At 33.8% G+C, this 20906-nt stretch overlaps 2 protein-coding genes across 11 annotated transcripts in view; one reads left to right on the top strand and one right to left on the bottom strand.

Annotated features, from left to right (window-relative positions):
- The window catches only part of LOC141452833 (uncharacterized), a 96148-nt gene extending 83689 nt beyond the window's left edge, over positions 1-12459 (top strand). For 7 of the 10 annotated variants that reach the window (XM_074125281.1, XM_074125280.1, XM_074125286.1 and 4 more), the window contains 11 exons: positions 1438-1509; positions 3257-3331; positions 4557-4652; positions 5530-5619; positions 7423-7503; positions 7597-7692; positions 7956-8057; positions 8153-8242; positions 8521-8613; positions 9824-9904; positions 12279-12459. In XM_074125281.1, coding sequence (XP_073981382.1) covers positions 1438-1509; positions 3257-3331; positions 4557-4652; positions 5530-5619; positions 7423-7503; positions 7597-7692; positions 7956-8057; positions 8153-8242; positions 8521-8613; positions 9824-9904; positions 12279-12374 — 972 coding nt within the window. In that variant the 3' untranslated portion in view covers positions 12375-12459. The other 3 variants (XR_012457651.1, XM_074125284.1, XM_074125287.1) reach the window with 3 other exon arrangements.
- Positions 12460-14954: 2495 nt separating this feature from the next.
- On the bottom strand, positions 14955-20582 carry LOC141452838 (ubiquitin-conjugating enzyme E2 Z-like). Its single transcript, XM_074125292.1, has 5 exons — positions 20310-20582; positions 19952-20212; positions 18745-18856; positions 18284-18493; positions 14955-15127 (listed from the first exon to the last, which is right to left on the bottom strand). Exons 1-5 carry the CDS (start codon positions 20465-20467, stop codon positions 14969-14971), a joined length of 900 nt encoding a protein of 299 aa, XP_073981393.1. The 5' UTR covers positions 20468-20582; the 3' UTR covers positions 14955-14968.
- Between the last annotated feature and the right edge of the window lie 324 nt (positions 20583-20906).

The raw sequence follows: 20906 nt of genomic DNA, 5'->3' as shown, positions 1-20906 counted from the left end.
TGTGCACTCGAAGCTTGCTTCTAAACTACTGCTCCTGCCTTTCCCTCCCAGCGTCTTTTTATATCTGCTCCTGGGTTGATCTTGTTCTGTTTGTTGTGATTTCCAGATTTTCTATTGTTATGGTTTCAAGATGTTCTATTGTTGAATTTTGGACAGTTGAAAAATACTGGCGCCAGTTGTTTTCTTCTAACATATTAAAAACATGAGCTTTATACTACTCTTTTCAAATTAATTGGGTGTACATTTGCTAATTAAATATTACATATTTTTAAATCTAATATAGCCGATTTTTATCGACAACAAATGGTAGAAGAAAATTGAAAGAAAAGCTGTAGGAAAAATCTGGGAAAGCCTCAGCTTTCTACAGCCTAAAAGGATTCCAAGTGATCTGGCTCGCATGAAGGGGCTGCCATTTGGTTTCCGGTTATTTTACGTAGCCATTCGTACAGATCATAGACATTACTTCTGAAGAGTATTCTAAGAGGAGGGGAGGATTAGAGAGACAAAAGGGCATTAAAAGCAGAAATTGGGAGAGCAGACTGGAAAAGTAGAATTATGATAAACTAATATTAACGGTTGGGAAGGGTGGGGGACGCCACCAACACTCAGAATACTAACAGAGATTGGATAGAATATGATCGTATATTTTTAGATAATTCAGCTGTACAAAAACACACATAATGTGGTATAGACCATACAAAATATATATTATAAACACTTACAATTTGGTACCTTACGAGACATACAATTACAATAAGCACGTGCCTTGGCTTCTTATTACAATTCATGTTCCCTCGCTATTACAACATTAATTCACACCTTGGACACAATAGACTTTAGACTTCGCGACATTAATGGCCATTAAATAATTATATTAAAAGTCTTTGAGGAGACACAGGACAGGAGACCTACACGCCGGTAGGTAGTAGGACGACATCTTGATCATGGCTGGACTTGGCGGCAAAGTCAACTGACATAGGAACACTGACAACAATTCCTTTGAGAAGCCCCAAGGGCGACTGGCTCGAGCTCCCAGGCACACGCTGGAGCCCCCTCTCCGTTGTATTCTCCAGTGCTGCCAACCGGACAATGCTGTGCCAAAAGATAAATTCTAGGCCGGGGGGGCCGCACATCCCTTCGAGGATCGAATAACTTCCCTCCATTGCCTCCATATTATATGACGTAGGCAACATGGTTTTGTATTAAGTACTCACGTCAAGTCGGTTCTTGTTCGACATCACGTAGTTGAAATACCGCTGCCGGAGTTTTTTTTATTACGTATTATTAGTTACCAAATTTTGTGTAGTAAAAATTGGCATAAAACTCCATATGTACCAATTTATGCAGAATAACAAAAGTGTTTCGTTACTTATCTTTAAAATTAAAAAATAAATTTAAATTTAATGTAAAATTAAAAATTTCTTCAAATTTGTGTAGAAAGAACTATTTTGGATGGAAGATGAGCTAGAAGATTTCAAACCTGAATGTCAACTAACACCAACATCACAAGTATTCATTGCATTGTCTCTGTTTTATAAATTTAAGTATTTATAATATTATTGGTTTAGAATGTTACCATACTTGCGCGCATTTTGTTTTTATTTCATTTTCATTGGATGGTTTTTCCATAGTAGGGGGAATCAGCTGTAATGAGTTTTTTTTTTTCTGTCAAAGATGGTAGATCAAAGAAAATACTTGGAAAATTTTTCATTTAGAAAACTTGGGCCATGTTCGAGAGCAAATCTCAAAAAAATTATTTCTAGTAAAGAAAAATAAACTTATACACACTAAGGAAACAATCAGGTAAAGGGGTACACTAATGAAAAAAGATTGGGAACAGCTGATTTAGAAGCTACAAATAGTACGTACCACACCCCCTCTATTAGTTATCTAAATTTCTCTATGCAAAATAATTATTTAAATTCACAAAGTTTCCAAAATTGCAGATTGATAATTAAAATTAGGTCGGATATGTTATAATTTAACTTAAAAACCTTGGGTTCCTGGAATCGTCGGTTTATTGTCCGCCCATTGTGTGCTGTATGTGTACCATCTAGTTTACACCATTTCTTAACAGAATGCGCTGGGATGGCGAAGTATATAGGCAGCTTTACTTTCGGGGCTTGTTGTGATTCATCACAGGCGAACAATGTTTTGAACTAATCAATCAATAGTAATAATTGGTCTGCGCTGGCATCATATATAAAATACTCTTATAAATTTAGGCAAGAAATGATCAGCAAAATCACCATCTAGAAAGAGTTGTATTGCCCTATAGTTCTATGATGTTGTAGGGGACGGAATTGTGGTTATGGTGAATTGTAATTATATTTTCTTTTAGAATTAAATTGTTATACATAGAGAATGTAACATGATACCTATAATGTAGTCTTAGATTGCATAGTCAGGAAGTTACTAAGGAGCATTGTTCGCGCTGCCGACGGAATGGTGGGGGCCTGGAGAGTGGTGAGTGTGTGTGTGTGTGTGTCTATGTGGGTCTGTGTGAGAGGTAGTATGAGAGAAAAGAAGAAAAGGAAAACAGAACAGTGAGTGCGAGCGAAAGGAGTGGCTGGAGCTGAGTGCGAAAAACCCTGACGAAGACGAGAAGATTTTTGGCGAGCAATGGGCAAGCTGCATGTGCTGGCGGCGGGTAAGCCAAATCTGTCTTAAGGTCTTTGGGGTTACCACTCTCTGGTCCCGGTAGGCAGGGCGACGGGCGGTAAGGGGGAACTCCTGTTTTAGTAGTTGTTTTTTTTATCGTTATTAGTTAATTCAATCATTATTAGTTAAGGGTTTTTATGTAAAATAATAAAGTTGTAAAGTGTCGACCAGGTGTTCTTTTTTTTAATTGAAACCCCGAGAGCCAAGGAGGGTTGGAGCCTTACAATGTATCATTTTGTAACGTTCTTTTGGAAGAACTGCACTTGGAATTATATGTTTACAAATATCTTTATTTATTAATATACTGGAGTGGTTTGTTTATACGCTGGTAGTTTGTTTGATTGGTTTTGTGGAGTGTTGTAAGCCTATGATGGCATAATGTTGATCGAATTATTGATTAAGTTGTGGGAATTCATATTTTTATGGAAATAAATGTTAAATTGGAGATATAAAATAAAAGTGTAGAACTCGCCTGTCGATCATTTCTTTAAGACCCTAAATGTATAATAAACAAAATATGTAAATATTTATTATCCAATAAAGCATTTATAATAATATTAATATATTAATTTCCCCTTCTGTTTCTTTAATTAAGGCGGAAGCGGAAGCGGAAGGTAATACTTCTGATGAATCTGGACTTCACTCTGAGGACACTTCAAAAAATGCAGAGGTAATTAGCAGTTTCATAAAAATCTTAAGATTGTAGTAGGGCGGCCCTTAAGGACTACGCCACTGCGACCCCTTTGGATCTATTGTGGCTCCCCAACTTTAGAGCTAGCCCTTCAGAGACCCGTCTGTTTAATCAGACAGATTCTGGAGAACAACTCCTGGGTAAAGCTCACAGGCCTTGGTTTTTACTCCCTGAGAAATAGAAATTTTTGCTTAGATAAGTTAATTAAACAAAAACGAAGTTAAATATCAAATTTAAATAATTTCAATCTTGAATGGTTGGATGAAATTTCAATTGATATCTTTCAAAGGCATCACAGACTACTAGATTAGATTTAAGGGAAATCTAAGGAATATTAGGGTTTAATCCCGATTTACCCTGGGAAAGAATTAATCTACTTTTTCTTTGTAGTGTAAAATTGTTTAGGTGGGGATTTCATGTCAGCTTTTGATAAGGAAAAACAAAATGGTAAAGTTCTTAGCATCTGAAGCATGCCTAAGATCTGTTAGGTTACAATTAACCAGGCAGACCTTCGTCTGTCTTAGGCCAGGTACACTGGTCCCAGTGCAGACTCTCTTTAACTCCTCGGATACCTAAATAAAAAGGTTGAGACCCCTTGTTTTGATGCTATTTCATTCTGCTTCCCGCCGACTTGCACAATACCCATAATTGCAGAACAGGTTATCTCTGCCCAGTTCATTAATTTTGTTGTCGCATTTCCAGATTAACTTTAAACTGACAGTCCAGTAGTTTAACGCTTTGATGTTCGTCTAGTTATAGAAAAGGATTGCAATCTGCTGATCCCGACATCTCCACACTATCCGCGTGGATTTTCAACTGAAGATGTTTGGAAAATTCTGCATGAGTTCCAAGTGCATGGTTGTTGTCCTAAAAACTGCAGCCTTAGTTTCTCTCTTCTGGTGTCCCCAATCCATTCGTAATTGTAAGCAATAGCGTTTTCTAAAACCAGAGATGGGGTTACTCATGTTAACGAAAAGAATTCTGACGAAATTATTATTTTTATCCTTCTATCTTTGGGTAGGTTCCTGACAGGGGAGCTAGAAGCCTGTTTTAGTGATCCCCAGGCTTAGTTACCTGTTGAGAGGCTTGGCTTCCCTCCCTAAAATTAGTAGCACGTGTTGCATGATACGGTCAGTAGGTTTTATTAGTATTAATGCGATATACAAAGTCTCATTACCAAATATGTATATTATCGATATATTAGGAACCTTTGGAAGAACTCGTAATCCAAAAAGAAGTGAAAACAGATTCAGTGAAAGAGGCAGTAAAAGAAAAATTAGAGGATGCTCACGAAGTTAAGGTAATTAAATATTATTTCATAAATTCGAATATTTAAATTAATTTTAAATTTTTCTGGATGCCTTATTATTTTCTGACATCTTATTAAAATCAAGTCTGAACATGAACTTTCTCTTACTCCAATTCGTGTTTGAACATGTTTAATTTACACCTCCAAATACCTAAAACCACTTTTCCCTGAAAAATTGTTCAAAAATAAACACTTTTGATCTTCAAACAAAGTTTAGATAACAACGGAGAAGGCATTTGCGAATATAAATTTTTTTAAAAAAGTGAAGAATCTACTCACTGAAGTGATACGATTGTGGAATTTTCAGAATCAAATAAAATTCTCATTTTTAATGTATAAAAACACAGTACCGTACATTATGCTGAAATGGTACTATAATGGGCAGTTCTAATTCTAAGAAATTAGCCTTAAGGTTTTTCCATTCCTTTATTTCCCTGCATTCCTAACCTAACCTTTCTACTAGCACTGTTATGAAGGTTACAGTATTTTGTACATTACACTTCATTTATTTATTTTTTGTTATATATTTTTATATATACAAAATAAAGATTTTATTATAAAAATAAAGATTTTTTATATTCTAAGAAATTTTTTTATCGTATTATAAAAAAAAAAATGGAACGTGGTCTTTCAATACTAATCGATTTTTTATTATTCAATTTGTTTTTAACCTTTTTAATAGCTAAATCTTGTTTATTCGTTCGATAGTGAAAGAAATTCCTAGACGTTTTCTCTGTTGTGTAATTGAAAATTTAACCTTCTCCTGATGTGACCTACTCAGATTAACCACGCTGATAAGTTCTACCTAAAACAGGATGTAATTTCAAAGTTTAGAGAACGTGCGTTTTTGTTTATTTTATTTGCGTAGGTAACAACTATTGAAGAATCTCAAGAAATTCAGCTGAGAAATAAAGAATTTGAAAGGCCAAAAGCAAAGTGTGGGACCATCAGTCATCAGGTAGTTTAATTTTTTTTTTTTTTTGCATCCTGCATAAATATGCACTTGCAGTAAATTTAACAGAAAAAAAATACCAATATTTAACACTTGTAAAAAAATTCTTCAAAATTTAAAATTGCAACTATTTTTGTAAACATTGTGAAACAATTACTTTAAAAACTCGCAAAAATTATGTGGCAAAATTTAGAAATGATTATTTAACTTAATGAGTACCATCTATTGTTCACCTGTTCTCTCTATTACTTTGTCCGATTATGCTTTATTTGACTGTTCTCAAATTTACTGCATTCGAATACTGATGCTGGGTGGCTGATATTGTTGAAATGGTGCAGATGCGTATTCAACATCCGTTTTTTGGCCGCTGAGCAAGTTTATCAGTTTAAGAGAGATGGCTAGCTTTCAAAACTGCTTCCTCATTCCTTGAAACGGAAAGAATTTCTTTGGCATGTAGCCTTAATCCCACTATAGCCCATTCTCGGTCCCATCTGGCCGTATAGAGAGATCTATTGAATCTCACACTGTATACATGACAGAGATCTCTTATTCTAAGGGAATGGAAGCTCAGGCTAACCCGTTTCCTGTGTTGCCCAATTATCGCCTTAACCCTTTTGAAGATGGAAATTCCAGACTTATACGCTGCACATTTCCGGTCCTGATTTTTCCCGAATATGCTTTATTAGTTCTTAGAGGTTCCTTAGATCTATGAAGTCTAATTTTTGTAAACATACTATGCCTAGGGTTTTCAGTTATTCAGACTAGATCTTTGGCTAACATTGGTGTTTACATTTACGCCCGGAGCCCTTTTTTTAGTGTATTGCCGGCCTTCGGGCAGGGTGCTCTCGTAACAGACAATATTTTCCTTTTCCGGAGCCCTAAAAAGCTTTTTTGACGTGAATACGTCTTTAAATTTGCTATCATATGGAGGCAATCCAAAAAAAAACTAATGATAACAAAATCGGGGGATACAGTTTGGCATTATAGTTTCGAATCTATCGTCTACATCCAAAATTAAATTAGACCACTGGATAGCCAAAGGATCAAAGAATTCATTACCATATGCGAGGACTGTGAAGCATCGCGCGCGGTGGAGGGAGAAGCGCCGCCATTTTGAGATCATTTTGCTGCGTATCAAGATTTGCAATGAGTATAACTTTTGACTCGGAGAAGCTACGATGTTCGTTTAAGTTTTAATCGTCAACTGTCGTCACAATCTATCGAATGCAAATAAAACATTAGTGTAAAATATTGACAGTGAATATAATAAGGTGTTAGAATAAAAAAATATTATCAAAAATATATAATGTCGGCCTATACACGTCGAAAAGCCAAAACGAAATACAGAGATCATATACGGTTGGAAAGGGCTTCTCAAGAACAATCGAATGGTAATAATAAAACACCATATGACCGGAGTCAAGCTGTGCCTTAAAACGTAAAAGAATGAATGCGGCCGAGCGGATCAACAACGACGGTGTCCAGTACATCTGCAGCTGGGGCGGTTGAAATTATGCAAGTGGATGATGAAATCGCTTCTACATCGACAACGGACTGTATAGGCATAGATTGTGTTCAATCGTCTCGATTTGTTTCCTCGATTTCATCCTAAATACATAAATAAAAATATTTATTATGTGACACAGCCACACGTTAATTTTTTTTAAAAAAATCTTAGGTGCAGTTGGATTCGAATCCAGCATCTCAGCAATGAAATCCTTTACAATTCTCTAACCACCTTGATACCTTCTCTTTTTTTTATTTTTTACTTCTTTAAAAAAACTCCTAAAGAAATATATATTGTTTTAGGATATGAATAGTGAGTGTACATTACATGTATTTATGAAAAGATCATACAGATTACGAAGTAAACATTGGGGGCACCCCCAGGTAATTGTAATTTAAGTTAGCTCGTGTACATATATATTTTTTTTTTTTAATTATGACTCCAGCAAAACAATTATTTTCAACTTTTTTTTCCAGAGAAAGTTTCTTGAAAGTTTTCTATGTAGGCGTAATTTTTTGGCAAATGGTGAAAAAGACAAGAAACCATGTTATGGGCTGTTGAAGAGTGATAAGGTAAAATATAATAATTTTGTTTTTACTTTAATTTTCGAATACTATTTACTAATCAAAATGGTTTCTCTTTTTATAGGAACTTAAGATCCTAAAAATTGTCTTTTGTTAAGGTTCCCGCTCGTTTCAAAACTATACCCAGACCTTCACTACCTTTATCTAGAAGGCACAATTACCATTGCGTGATCCATAATACATAAAAAGTTGTTATCAGTGTTTTCAGTTTTCCATTGAAATTTTAATATTATTACAAATTATATTTCCAGAAATTCTACACGGCCGATGTTATTCTCTATAAAATGTTAAAATTAATGAAAAAACCATTTACCAAATTCTTTAAAAATGAAGCTTTTTTGCCGTATCTTGAGGTAATTAGACTTTTGTGTTTCATTCATTTTAGATTTTAATTCAGTTTCTTCTTAGAAACTATACTTGCAACTAATTTTACATTATTTTCGTACAGGATTCAGAAAAATCTACGGACAGTGAAGAAGAAGTTTTAAGATTTTTTGGAAAATCTTCTCCTAAAGAAATAACCTGGGATGATATTGAGGTAAGTGTTTAGAAGTGAAGTCTTGTAAGAATTGTTGGTGCCCGAAGCAAGATTTTTAAAGGTATGCTAGTCCATACTTTATGATCAGGGGCACAATTTGAACAAATATCGTTTCTCTAGCAAGACTGAGTACTGTCATATCCATCTTTGTTTTATGTTGAATGACTAAAAATGTGAGATGCCTTCAGGCATCCATACTCCTGTTGAATAAATTTTTTTCTGACACAAATTTTGTTCAAATGAAGTACTTTCTTGAGTTTTTGTTTTGTTTTGTTTAGAAAAACTTTATAAAAGAATTTGTTGCCATAAGACATTACCTTCTTGGGAAACAGGAAATGTTCGTGTCTGAGAAAGGCTGCAAGGATGAACAGGTAAGAAAATATAAGGACATTTCTTGTTGTTGATATTAACCTTCATAGCAATCATTTCGCTGCTTCTGTCTTTTATCCATCATCATAGATTGGATTCATAAAGTTTGGTGAAGAGAGTTGAAACTTACACTTACAAAGCATCATCTTACACAATATACTAGCTATCTCCCCATTTTCTGAGCACGGGAGAAGAGGCTGCCTCTTTTAAAAGTCTAAAAACCCCATTTTATTTATTTAATCAAGTTTTGTTTTTGTAATAATATTTTTTGGTAGTGCTAAAGGTTACGCTCAATGCTGTCCTTAAGAATGCAGCTTATAAGGTGGCCATTGCCGTCTGTACAGCCATAATCGAGCAAGAGGTCCCTTCGTCTGTTGCGCAGCGGATTATCATAAAGTTTTTAATTAATGAAGGCGTTAAACCGTCGGAAAATTTTAACTCGTTTGCGGGCACAGTTTGGGGACAGTACACTGTCTCAGAATCGTGTGTTTGCGTGGGCGATCACGTTCAATAAGCTCTCGAACGGCACGAATATTGGTCATCTGTAAGGCTTGTCCTTGGGCGTCGATCATGACTTGCGTTTTCAACCCGTTCTCGTCCGCCCTTAGATTCTCTCGCCCACGCAAACACACGATTCTGAGACAGTGTACTGTCCCCAATCTGTGCCCGCAATCGAGTTAAAATTTCCGACGGTTTAACGCCTTCATTGATTAAAAACTTTATGATAATTCGCTGCGCAACAGACGAAGGGACCTCTTGCTCGATTATGGCTATACTGACATCAATGGCGACCTTGAACGCTAACCAGACCGGTTCCCCCAATCCTCATAAACCAAACATCTACTCCACACAACATTATCTAGTGTACCTGCACTCTAAGAAGAATAGCAAAATTACCGTTTATATTTGATTTACTGTAGTATAATATAGCCTGCTACTTATGGTATATAATACACATGCCAGTAGTAGCCGAGGAGAACCAACAATGAGCTGGTCTGAACCCTACTTCATCGACAGCTCCTCAAGGCAATACCAACACCAACATTACTCCAGTCGTGGTACTGTCATGCACACCAGCAAGGTTCTCTTCATCACCCTTTTTGCTACTTTCAAGTCCATCAAATCGTAAAAAAAAATCAGCCTCCAACAAATCCGAAGTAAATATCCTACATATTTCTTAAAATTGTTAAAACATTTATTTATCTTTTATAGACTCATGATGTCAGACAATTTTTATATCAAGATTTGCTGCGCAGAGTTCCTAGAAAGAAAGAACAGAATTGCCCTACGGAGGTAAATCAACTAACTTGATCAATATTCTAATTTTTTAAATATTTTTTGAATTTCGCATTATCATCAGTTTTTTTGGCCTCCGAATTGTCAGATATGTAGTTGTGCTGCAGTCTTGTATAACTGTGTAATTTGGTTTTTTATGGACTGAATCACAAATCATCAAGCCGAATTGTTGCAGAACTTTCCCTAATTAACAGGTAGTCTCTGTAGATGCTAGTTGAAATCACTTTAGGCTACAGCAACTCTTCAAAGTAAACAAAAAAAAAACCTCTGAGTGGAACCAACTCACACGACTTGCATTTACTACTGTTCTTACTTGCTTACAAAAAGTTTCTTCGAGATTCAAAAAGTTCGATCACTTTAAAAGGGATCTATCTACCGACTTGTCTCTCAGAAGTATCCTTAATGGAATTTTGGGAACCATATGTTTCCGGTAAAAGTTGTAGATTTACGTGTTTTTAATGATAATTAAATCAAATCCTAGAAACAATTAGCTAGAAAATTTTATTTAGTAAAGGGACACTTCCGTCAGCCTTTTTAAAAATAAAATTTGGGATTTCCGTCTCATATTTATTATATATATGTACTATTTAAGGCAATTTATTGTCGCCCAGAGCTTTTTCCAGTTCACTGCCGGCCTCTGGACAGTGTTCCCTCGTTACAATGTCCATCATCGGTCAGTGAGCTGTAAGGAGCTCCTAGGAAGAAAAAAAAAAAAATGAGGTTCCAGCCAGCTGGATTTGAACCCGGGATCTCCGCTTGGGAATCCAATACGCATAGCATATCCCTTCCCTTCAGTATTTATTCTAGTGGCAAGCCAGTATAAAATAAACAGTAATGGCACATCTTAAGGCTGGAAACATAGTGGAGCGGCGAAATGAAACACAAGTAAACATATGGGACCGCGCATAGTGGCGAGCAAAGCGAAGATAGAGCAACGCTATCTATAGAGAGTAGAGCAACGCGTTATGACATGTTTGATTTCTTCGCTCTTATCGCGCTCAATTTGTAAAGGTTATTTTTCAAAGGTTATGGTTATTGATACATTATTGGTCTAGTTTGTTTAAAGAAACCTCTGTGGGACCATAATATTTGCGAAGCTACAATAGTTCTTAACAATTAATAATTAATAGTTAAAATTAATTAACAATTAGTAGGTAATGGAGAATTCGGGTAATTTTTGCTACATTTAATTTGGTTCTCAATCCCTTATGCTAACTTTCATCTAAATACTAGGCAAAATTAAATTACATTTTCACGTCCTACTACTTCTGATCAGAACGAATTCTCCAATCCTTCTTCTGTAGCGTCCTACTACTCCAGTTTTTCAGATGAACAACATTAATTTACGACAAATCATGGAGTAGTGATTTAATAAAATTATTGTGTTTTTTTTAATTGACTAATTTCTTTTTATCTGCATATTTTGTTACCTTAAAGTAACTGCTAGGATGGGGTTACACTGGGCTAGTATGTAATCAAATGTTGATAAGACATTCGAAAATACGAATGAAACTTGCCAGGATGCTCCCGAAGTTGTTGGTACAAGTGATGGAATTCACCAAGTTCATATGTAAACAAGTTTATACACTGCAGCTCCCGCTTCTAAGCTGCTGTAAATACCAAATTTTCAAAGAAGAATTTTCATATAGAAATAGTTCCTCCATCTTGTCTCGTCGAAAGGAGAAACGCGACTAAACTCTTGCATGCGTCGCTCTCTTTGATCTGAAGCAGCTATCATCGCCGCTTTGCTCGCCGCTCCACTATGTTTCCAGCCTAATAGGATAGCCTAACTTCTACCTGCTTCCACCATCTCCTCCCTAATCATCAATTATGTATCCATTTGGTCCTGTGCGCAAAATGGGGCCTCTGATCATCAGCAATCAACAAAAATTTTGTTTGTACAAATATGCTAATCTCAGCAGTGGACATTCCCATTGGCTAAATGACGACTACAAATTTTCTGTTCCATTTTGTTATTATCAACTCTCAAATGGAGGACATTGGGGGGGGGGCTAGCAACTGAAACAAAAGCTTTATTTTTTTTTTTTTATGCTCGTCTGGAATGGACCCCGGACAATGTTGTATCGATTTTTGTTTATTTATTTTAAAATTTTTTTAGGTAAAGAGAGCCGTACGGCAAATTGAGCCAGAAGTTGGTAGATTTGATTGTTATATTAAAAAAAAACGGGGACCTGAAAACGGATATTAACGGTAATATCTCAGGATAGAAAAAAAATCTGCACACTTTTTCTTACCAACAACAGACTAAGAGAAAGTATAATAATAAATACGTAGTTAACAACCAAGTTCGAGTATGAGTAGAAGTATTGATTGTAATTTCATATTTTTTTTTTTTTTTTCAATTGAATAGAAATTTATATTGCCGAGATTTAAATTCTCATTTTCAATGAAAATAAGAAGCCCTCAAGATTTGGCTCCTGCTCAATATTTACAAGGCAAGCATTAAAGTAGGCATGCAACTAAAATTAATGATAAAAAGAAAAACCTACGAGCTTATCGCAAAATTTTCTTTTAATAAATATGTTAAAATAGGCCATAATTAATTGTGCTCTTTAAATCAATAAAAAACACCTTTTTTTTGAAATGAAATTACGAAATAGTTTATTTTTTATTAATATAATTTTACTATTTAATTTAACCAAAATCAGCTGTGAACACGACCACGTTCTAGCGCAGCGTTTCCCAACCGGTTGGTGGTACGCGAAAAATAATCAGTAATGGCGGACATAAAAATAAAAAATAAAATAAATCATAAAAAATTCCATAGAAACGTCATTTTCTATAATATGTACATAAAAATTATTTTTTCTGCAACCATGTTCTCATTACTCCAATTAAAATCAGCTGTGTAATGCCCAACTTCCCACACTAGTGGGGAAAAATTCCCATTAGTGTCACTTTCCTCACTAGTGAGTGGAAAAACTTTATTGTGCTTCCTTGATATAAGAAGTTTTGTTATTAAATATTTTCTGTAAAACTTTAATAAGCTTATTTAACATAACTAAATAATTAAAAAACGAATATTAAAAAATAAAATAAAAATTGAAAGGAATATAGAAATAAAAATAATACTTTAATAAATAATTAGATATTTTTAATTATAACAGTTAAAAAGGTGTTAGTTACCTTATAGAAATTTAAAATGGATTCTAGTGATTCCTGTTTAGAAAACACTCCTCCATCAATAAAAGAAACAGCAGAAAATGTAATAAGTAATGTAAATACGTAAGTAATGTAAATAATTGTAATATAACAATAAATGTTTATAATAAATAAATTCCTTTTTGTAGACTGTAAAAATGAAATTTTTAATTTTTTTAGTTAATAAATCTAATGGTTGCAGAAAAAATATAATATTTAACTCGAGTGTCAAGTATTTTCCTCACACTTAGAGCAATTTGCACTTGCACTCGCCTCGCGTGAGGAAAAGTACTACTTTCCACACTTGTTAAATAAATAAGAATTAATAATATTATAACAGTAAAGTTGTTAATATGTACAAGTAATAAGGTTGGTCTGTGTCAAGATATACATACGAGAAAATATAAATAGCACATTTATCAAGGATTAAAATTGTCTTTCATGGAGTATTTTCCCAAAACCCGAAAACACAAATGATAATTGGATTTCAAACCTACTTCTACAAAGAAAATTTAATAGAATTATCACGGAACACAACTTAAATGATAACTAAGTAAAAATCTGCTTAAAGAGACTTGATTGTAATGAGTAAGCTCTATCCAAGTAACAGTAAATTTAATTGGTACTTACAGATAGTTGACTGCTAAAAAGAAATTAATTTAGAAGATTTTGGGCACAAATATAATAATCCTAAAAGAAGAACTTTGTAAATTAATTAATAATTTTGAAGAGAAAAATATGTTAGCAATTTTTAATTCTTTAAAAAAGTGTTAAAACTAAGATCTTACAGTTTATAAAGTGAACATGAACTTGAACTCCTTTGTAACAGATACATTTGTGTCTCTGTACAAATAAAGATAATAATAATAATAAAATAACACACTCGGAATAACAAATTTCACGAAATACAAATCATTTTTACGAAGTGGTACAGTTTAGCATGATGTACTATAAAGTGGTAGGCGAGCCAAAAAAAAAGGTTAGGAAACGCTGTTCTAACTCATTCGTTTTTTTTTTTTTTTTTCTTCAAGCACCAATTTTTATTTACATATTTATTTATTTATTTATTTTTAAATTTACAAACACCATATTTTAAAAAGAAAATCCAGGTTTTGTAAAACAGTAATTTGCGTTAAAAAAAGACTTTTTTTCAATTGAAAATGTCGATTAGGTTAGCCCAATTAGATGATATCGTTCGATATTTTTTGTACACACACTACTCGACCACAAATTATTTTTTTCACACTGCCATCTTTATCGTTGCTCTCAGGAAATTCAACTGATTGTGGTTAAAAATACGAAACCAAAAAAAAATACACAGATAATTTTATTTATTTTGTTTTTGTTTGAATAATATTATAATTTAAATGACACGAAGTTACAAAAAAATGAAACATTATCTGCTTTGTGATTGTTTTCTTTTATTCTATCATATATTAATTTAATTCTATCATCTATATTATTAATAAACTAAGACAGAATAGGATAAATGTACATAACAAATTATAAAATATGTAAATAATTAATAATAAAAATTTATGAATTCTTTTAATTTTTTTGTTTTTGTTTTTTTAAACTTCTTTGAATACAAATCACATAAATTATTTTACTTCAATGCCACACAGCCTTCATTAATATTAATTCTTTATTATTATTATAATAATAATGGAATCATTCTACAAAAGAAAAAAAAATAGTTACAGAAGATAGAAAGATGAAAAGAAGCAAAATTGTATGAAGGTAACGAAAGAAATATGTACTATAATAAATAAATACATGATACATGTAAATATACTAGAAGCGATTGGGCTTATTAATTCTGGAATGGTTTTTCTTTTCTGTATTTTTTTGTTTTTGTAAATGAAAAAGGAAAACGAAGAAAAAAGAAAAGTAAGAAATTTATTCAGAATCAGCAGGGCTACAACTAGACGAGGTAGTTTCTACGGATTCTTCTACAGCCAAATTGTTCAATTTTGCCGTCAATCTATTATTTATGGCCTGTACTCGATCTAGTAAATTTTTGTAATCAAAAACACCACGCTGTTCACCAAAAGGATCCTATAAGAAAACAAAACAAAATTAGTTATCGTTAAAAGTTCATTCGACTTTCTCCATTTTTCTCAACATTTTTTTTTTTTACTAACTTTTTATATATATATATACGAGGGGGTACCCAAAAATAACCGGAATTGCGTTGCCGCGCATGGAGCTTATGTAGTACGCATTTCTGCCGCTAGACGTGTATAGCGCAAATCCTTGCCAGTTCAGTCCTGTCTGTGTTGTCTGCCTGGCTTGTTCTGTTCATCTGCAGTGGTTGTTTTTACCAGCGCTGTTTTGTTCTTTTTTCGTTTTTTATGATGGCAAGTTTAAGTGAACAACGTGCAGCTCTGAAATCTTGTTTTCTACTCGGCAAAAATGCTGCTGAAAGTGTTTTAATGTTGAAAACAGCTTACAAAGATGACGCTATGGGAAAAACTCAAGTATACGAGTGGTTTACTCGGTTTAAAAATGGCGACATGTCGATTGATGACAAACCTCGTTCTGGACGTCCATCAACTGCCCGAATCGACGAAAATGTTGAAAAAAATTCGAGAGCTGGTGTTCACAGACCGTCGACAGACAATTGATCAACTGTCACAGAGAGTAGTGGGTTATCTTGGAGCTCGGTTCAGCGAATTTTAACGGAAGATTTGGGGGATGAAAAGGGTTGCTGCCAAGTTTGTTCCTCGAGTTCTGACTGACAATCAAAAAGAACATCGAGTTGAAACATGTCGTGCTTTGAAACAACAGCTTGAAACTGATCCAGACTTTCTGTCAAAGGTCATTTACTGGTGATGAGTCATGGTGCTATGGTTATGACCCAGAAACAAAGCAACAGTCGAGCCAATGGAAGACGTCATCTTCACCCCGACCAAAAGAATGTCGTCAAATCAAGTCAAACATCAAAACAATGCTGATTTGCTTTTTTGATGCCAAAGGCGTAGTCCATTCAGAGTTTGTCCCCCCCCAGGTCAGACCGTCTCAATCAAACCTTGTATTTGGAAGTTTTGAAAAGATTGCGCAATAGTGTTCGCCAAAAAAGACCCGATTTGTGGCAAACAGGAGACTGGTTCTTCCACCAAGACAATGCACCTGCACACACAGCCATCTCTGTTACACAGTTTTTGGCTAAAAATGGCATGGTTCCGCTGCCCCCACGCACCTTACTCGCCTGACCTGGCTCCGTGCGACTTTTTCTTATTTCCACGCATGAAAAAGGGCATGAAAGGTCACCGATTTGACAACATTGAAGAGGTCAAGAAAAAAACGAAGAAGGAGCTGTCAGCCATTTCTAAAGATGACTACAAAAAATGTTTCCAACAGTGGAAGCACCGGTGGGACACATGTATTAGTTGTAATGGAGAGTATTTTGAAGGGGATAAGGTTGTTCTGTAAAAAATTTGTAAATAAATAGCTTTTAAAAAATAATTCCTATTTTTTTTGGGTACCCCCTCGTATATATATATATTCTGAACAATTATTAAAAATATTAACATTGTTCAGTTTGTAAAAGTTGTACATTTCACTGAAATGTACCTTTACAAAGAAGCTATCATTTTGAAACTATCGATTTGTGATTACAATTGTACTCACTGTTTATTTTATTTCTACTGAAGTTTATATTCCAATGTTTTGCATTCACGTTTTACAATAAGTACTCAAATAATTATTTCAGATATTAAAAATAAAGTTAACAATTGCTGAATAAAAAAATCCTTTCACAATAAATTATCCTAAATTCAAAGGGATACCTAAATTACGACGAATATACTTACTTTATCAAAGAGGTCAATGAATATAATATTTGTGTAAGAAAAAAACCAATTGTATCAGTTTCTTTTTGATAAATAAAGGATGTGCGATGTATATGACACAATAGTCAAATGATTTTTGGGAGTCAGTGGGTGTGTATCATCACACTGAATTACTCAATCGCCCTTTTTATCCTCTTATCGGGTTTCTTGAAGATTTCAACAGAGACCTTGAATAAATATCTTACAGACGCAGCAGTGTACAATTGTAACTATTTTTCGCTTTAGATTGGAGATTTATTTTGTTTTTCTTTTATTAAAACTATCCGGTAGGACAGTTGTATAAGGATTGATCGTCAAAAACTGCACGAAAAAGCGTAACAGTGAAAAACACCCAACTTTGACAATTTTTTTCTTTTTTTCTATATAAGATGAAATTCTCAAATTTTCTTTTAAAATATAGGGCAAATCCTCTTTTATAACTTTAATTTTTTTGCAACAACATAGATTAAATCTGTGTCTTGGTGCAAGAAGTGTCAATGTCAGATTTTGGTAAAAATGGGTAAAAAAATCTGTTTTGATAAGTTAACCATCAGAATTTTTCTTGCAAGGAGTGCCAAAGTCAAGGAGTTCAAAGTAGTAACTGAGTTACTAAAACTTACTAGCGCCAATGTCAAAATTTAGCATCAATATTTCCCCCCTCCCTCTCCAGGTAAACCAAAGAGGACGTACACTGGTAATCCTTTTTTTGACATTGGCACTTCTTGCACCAAGCCACAGAAATATATTTCGAGAAATACGTTGCTGGAAATGGGCAAAAACAGCATTTTCAGAAAATTTTCTTGTTCTTCTTGTTGTTGTTGTTACCTTTTTTTTTTGTAAACAACGTAGCGCCTAAACGCGTGAACTGATTTCCATGAATGAGGTGTCATTCGATTCGGAATTTTATGTAGATGTGCTTTTTGGGGGTCTCGACGCTGCACATTGAATGGCAGAGGAGTTAACCCTATTGTATTGATATTTAGATTTGGGAGGGAACAGGTTATGGGTCATTTTTTTTTTTTTTTTTTTTTTTTCTTGATCAGTTAAGTTGAAAGATGATTGGACATGATGGGCCACTGAACCCAAGCAGTTAGAAAAGGAGGCCCGCAAAGCTAAGATTGATAGTGGTACTGGGTTCGATTCCTGGCCTAGACTTTAAATTTTATTCAATATGAGCATTTAATTATGTAGTCATCCCCGCCCACCGACACCAAATTTGGTTGTTGGACAGAAGGTACGTCTGAAAAAAATAGGCAATACTCTGATAAATCTAGTAGACCTGAAATTCGTTCCGTATTTATAAATACATAACTACGAAATATATTGCTACTAAATACTAAATATTAGAAAACCATAATAATGCTCATGGTAAGCAGTTTACCTGCATTGTATGACCAGAAAGATGGATCTTTTTCTGTATAGTTGCCTCATAATATTCATAGAACTGTAGAAACGCTTGATTCATAGCTTCTACCAAAGGTTTTGGTATGGTCAAACCGTAATCATTGTCTAACATACCACAAACGGCAACTCTTATTGTTTCGTGTTGTATTATTTCATTATACCTTCGACTGTCGCCCATACATCTTTCCTATAAAATACCAATTTGATTTCAAAAACTTTCTAAATTATTTAGATATCAATGGAAATATGGAAAAACGCTTATTTTGTTTTTCTAGACAGAAGGCTTCGCTTCAAAGTTTACAGAAAATAAAGTCCAGCAGCCTTTATCGAGACAAGAGAACAATTCATGAGTAACGAGAGGCACTTCCAGAACACGATTTTAGCTATACAAGAGTTTTTGTATTTCACTTTAAGTATATCAAGAACAAAAAAACTTACCCTTTCAAAACCAGGTTCATTGTGGTAAGGTTTTTCCGTAAGAAGACTTTGTATAGATATTAATACACTAGATATTGTAAGCGCCGGACTCCAAGCTGGACCTGCCCAAGTTCTACAAAAGCAATCAAATTACAATACCAAATATATTATATATTCTATTCACCCACGCAATAAAGTTATAGAATTCAAGTATCTTAGAAAGGAAGTGCCTTAGCCACTATTTCAGAGGTATCTTGACATTGCTGCGCAGGTATCTTTGCAAACAGTAACTTCACTTTACTAGCAACCCATGCATACCACAATGTCCTGCACAAGTAGTTGATTTTTGCACTAATCTTATGTTCTCAGCTTACCAATCAAGTATTTCTTTAATTTTTTTTTTACGTAAAAACATAAAAACACAATTGTTAGATAATAAAGTTTTTCAAATCCAACTTAGCTCATCAGAACATACTTTTCACTCACTTCTATGCACGATGAGGAATTTTTATTTCAGGAAAAGAGTATCTGCCATCGTGTCAATGACGCTATAAAGATTAACGAGGTTACTAGTAAAAATATTTCTGGCAAACCTACTGCAAGAATGTCCAACTTAGGAATGAAATCTTTTCTTATGTAGCCCTCATCAACTCTCATCAAACTGTGACCAATATCTTAAGTAATTAATAATAGTTTTTGTTATTCAGGTTGCCATAAAGGTCATAGATCGAAAGTTGTTATTTAACGAGGTAATGCTATTTTTTTTTTTTTCTGGTGATTACATAGATTCGCAAATCACATGTCCTTGGTAGAACGAAATTTTAGCCAAGGAAGCATTATGTCCTACTCACAGGGCAAAAACATGTACACAAGAAAGGAAACCCTCTTGTAGGACATTCTAACAGAAGAGAATTACACTAAGTCCCCCAAGAATCCCTTTTTTTTTCTGAACAAGTGTTTTGTCTTAAAGACAACACTAACTTTAATGTTCCGACTGTGAGTAGTTCTTGAGGAAATTCAACGGCTTCACTACTAGCCTAATTGTAACTTTCCTCAATAAGAAGTAAAAACTTAATTTGAAATAACCTACTTGTTTAATCAAAAATGAAATTAGTACTTTGAATGATGAAAATTTTTAGGTCAAAGAGGTACAGCAAATTTTATAAAAACTACCTTAACCATCCTTAAAAGAAAATTATTATCAAAAAACTTAAATAAGTATACTCACCCAAGAATACTAATGCATACTTTCCCACATTTGTACAAGTTAGGATTAAATCTAACCTTTCCGCCTCCAGTTGTCATGAATTTTACTTTAGGTGGTCGAATCGGATAATCTGGAGGGCACCTTAATATAAAGTAAAAAAATCCTCCTTCATAAGGAGTGTCAAATGAACCAGTAATTAGTGCATGGATTAATGTTAAATCTTGTTCATCTTGGATTATGAAAATTCCTGGCGGAGGATCATGATAAATAGCGAGCATATCTCTGCAAGGAATAATCAAGTTAAAATTAATCTCAAAGGAAAACGTTTAAACGTAGTAAAACATTTACAATTCAATAAATAAATAAAAAATAAAAATACCTTTTTACTCTTGAAATGCATTGCAAAGATCTTGATGGATCATTGGTTGTGTTTGTAGCAGCTGTGGGATCCCAATCACTGTCAAAATTGGATAAATGAGACAAATTGTTTATAGCTTGCTCATTTTCCGGCGCAAAACTAACTTGAGCTTTTGACATGGTACTTTATCAACAGAGCAATTTTAATAGTTTCATTGCCAAACAATAAATTCAAATAACAGCATACTTAAAAGATAAACTCCCCAATATGAAAGCAATAGGGTACACATATATCTAATTATAATCGAGTCGATTTTTCTTTCAGTGATCGATCAATTTATCGTTCCATTCCAACTCTCTCTCTTATAAAAAAGTTTTCTTCTTTAAATAAAGAGAAAGCACTTGGATATATAATTAGTTAAATTGGAAACAATTTTAATTCTAAAACTCTAAATTTTAAACTAAACTTAACCCCTTCATAGACCAATCTAATACACACTTCCAATATAGAAAAAAAATAGATTCCCTTAAATAAGTACTCTTAACTAATTATAAAATTAATTAAGAAATTAATAATTAACTGCAGAATTCTTTTATTTCGTTCACTATCTAAAGGAAA

The sequence above is a fragment of the Rhodnius prolixus genome, unplaced genomic scaffold (assembly GCF_049639745.1).
Source record: "Rhodnius prolixus isolate KJV_2025 unplaced genomic scaffold, Rpr scaffold_3, whole genome shotgun sequence".
NCBI classification, from domain to species: domain Eukaryota; kingdom Metazoa; phylum Arthropoda; class Insecta; order Hemiptera; family Reduviidae; genus Rhodnius; species Rhodnius prolixus.
Note: the sequence above shows the minus strand (reverse complement) of the source record. Positions and strands in the feature narration are given on the sequence as shown.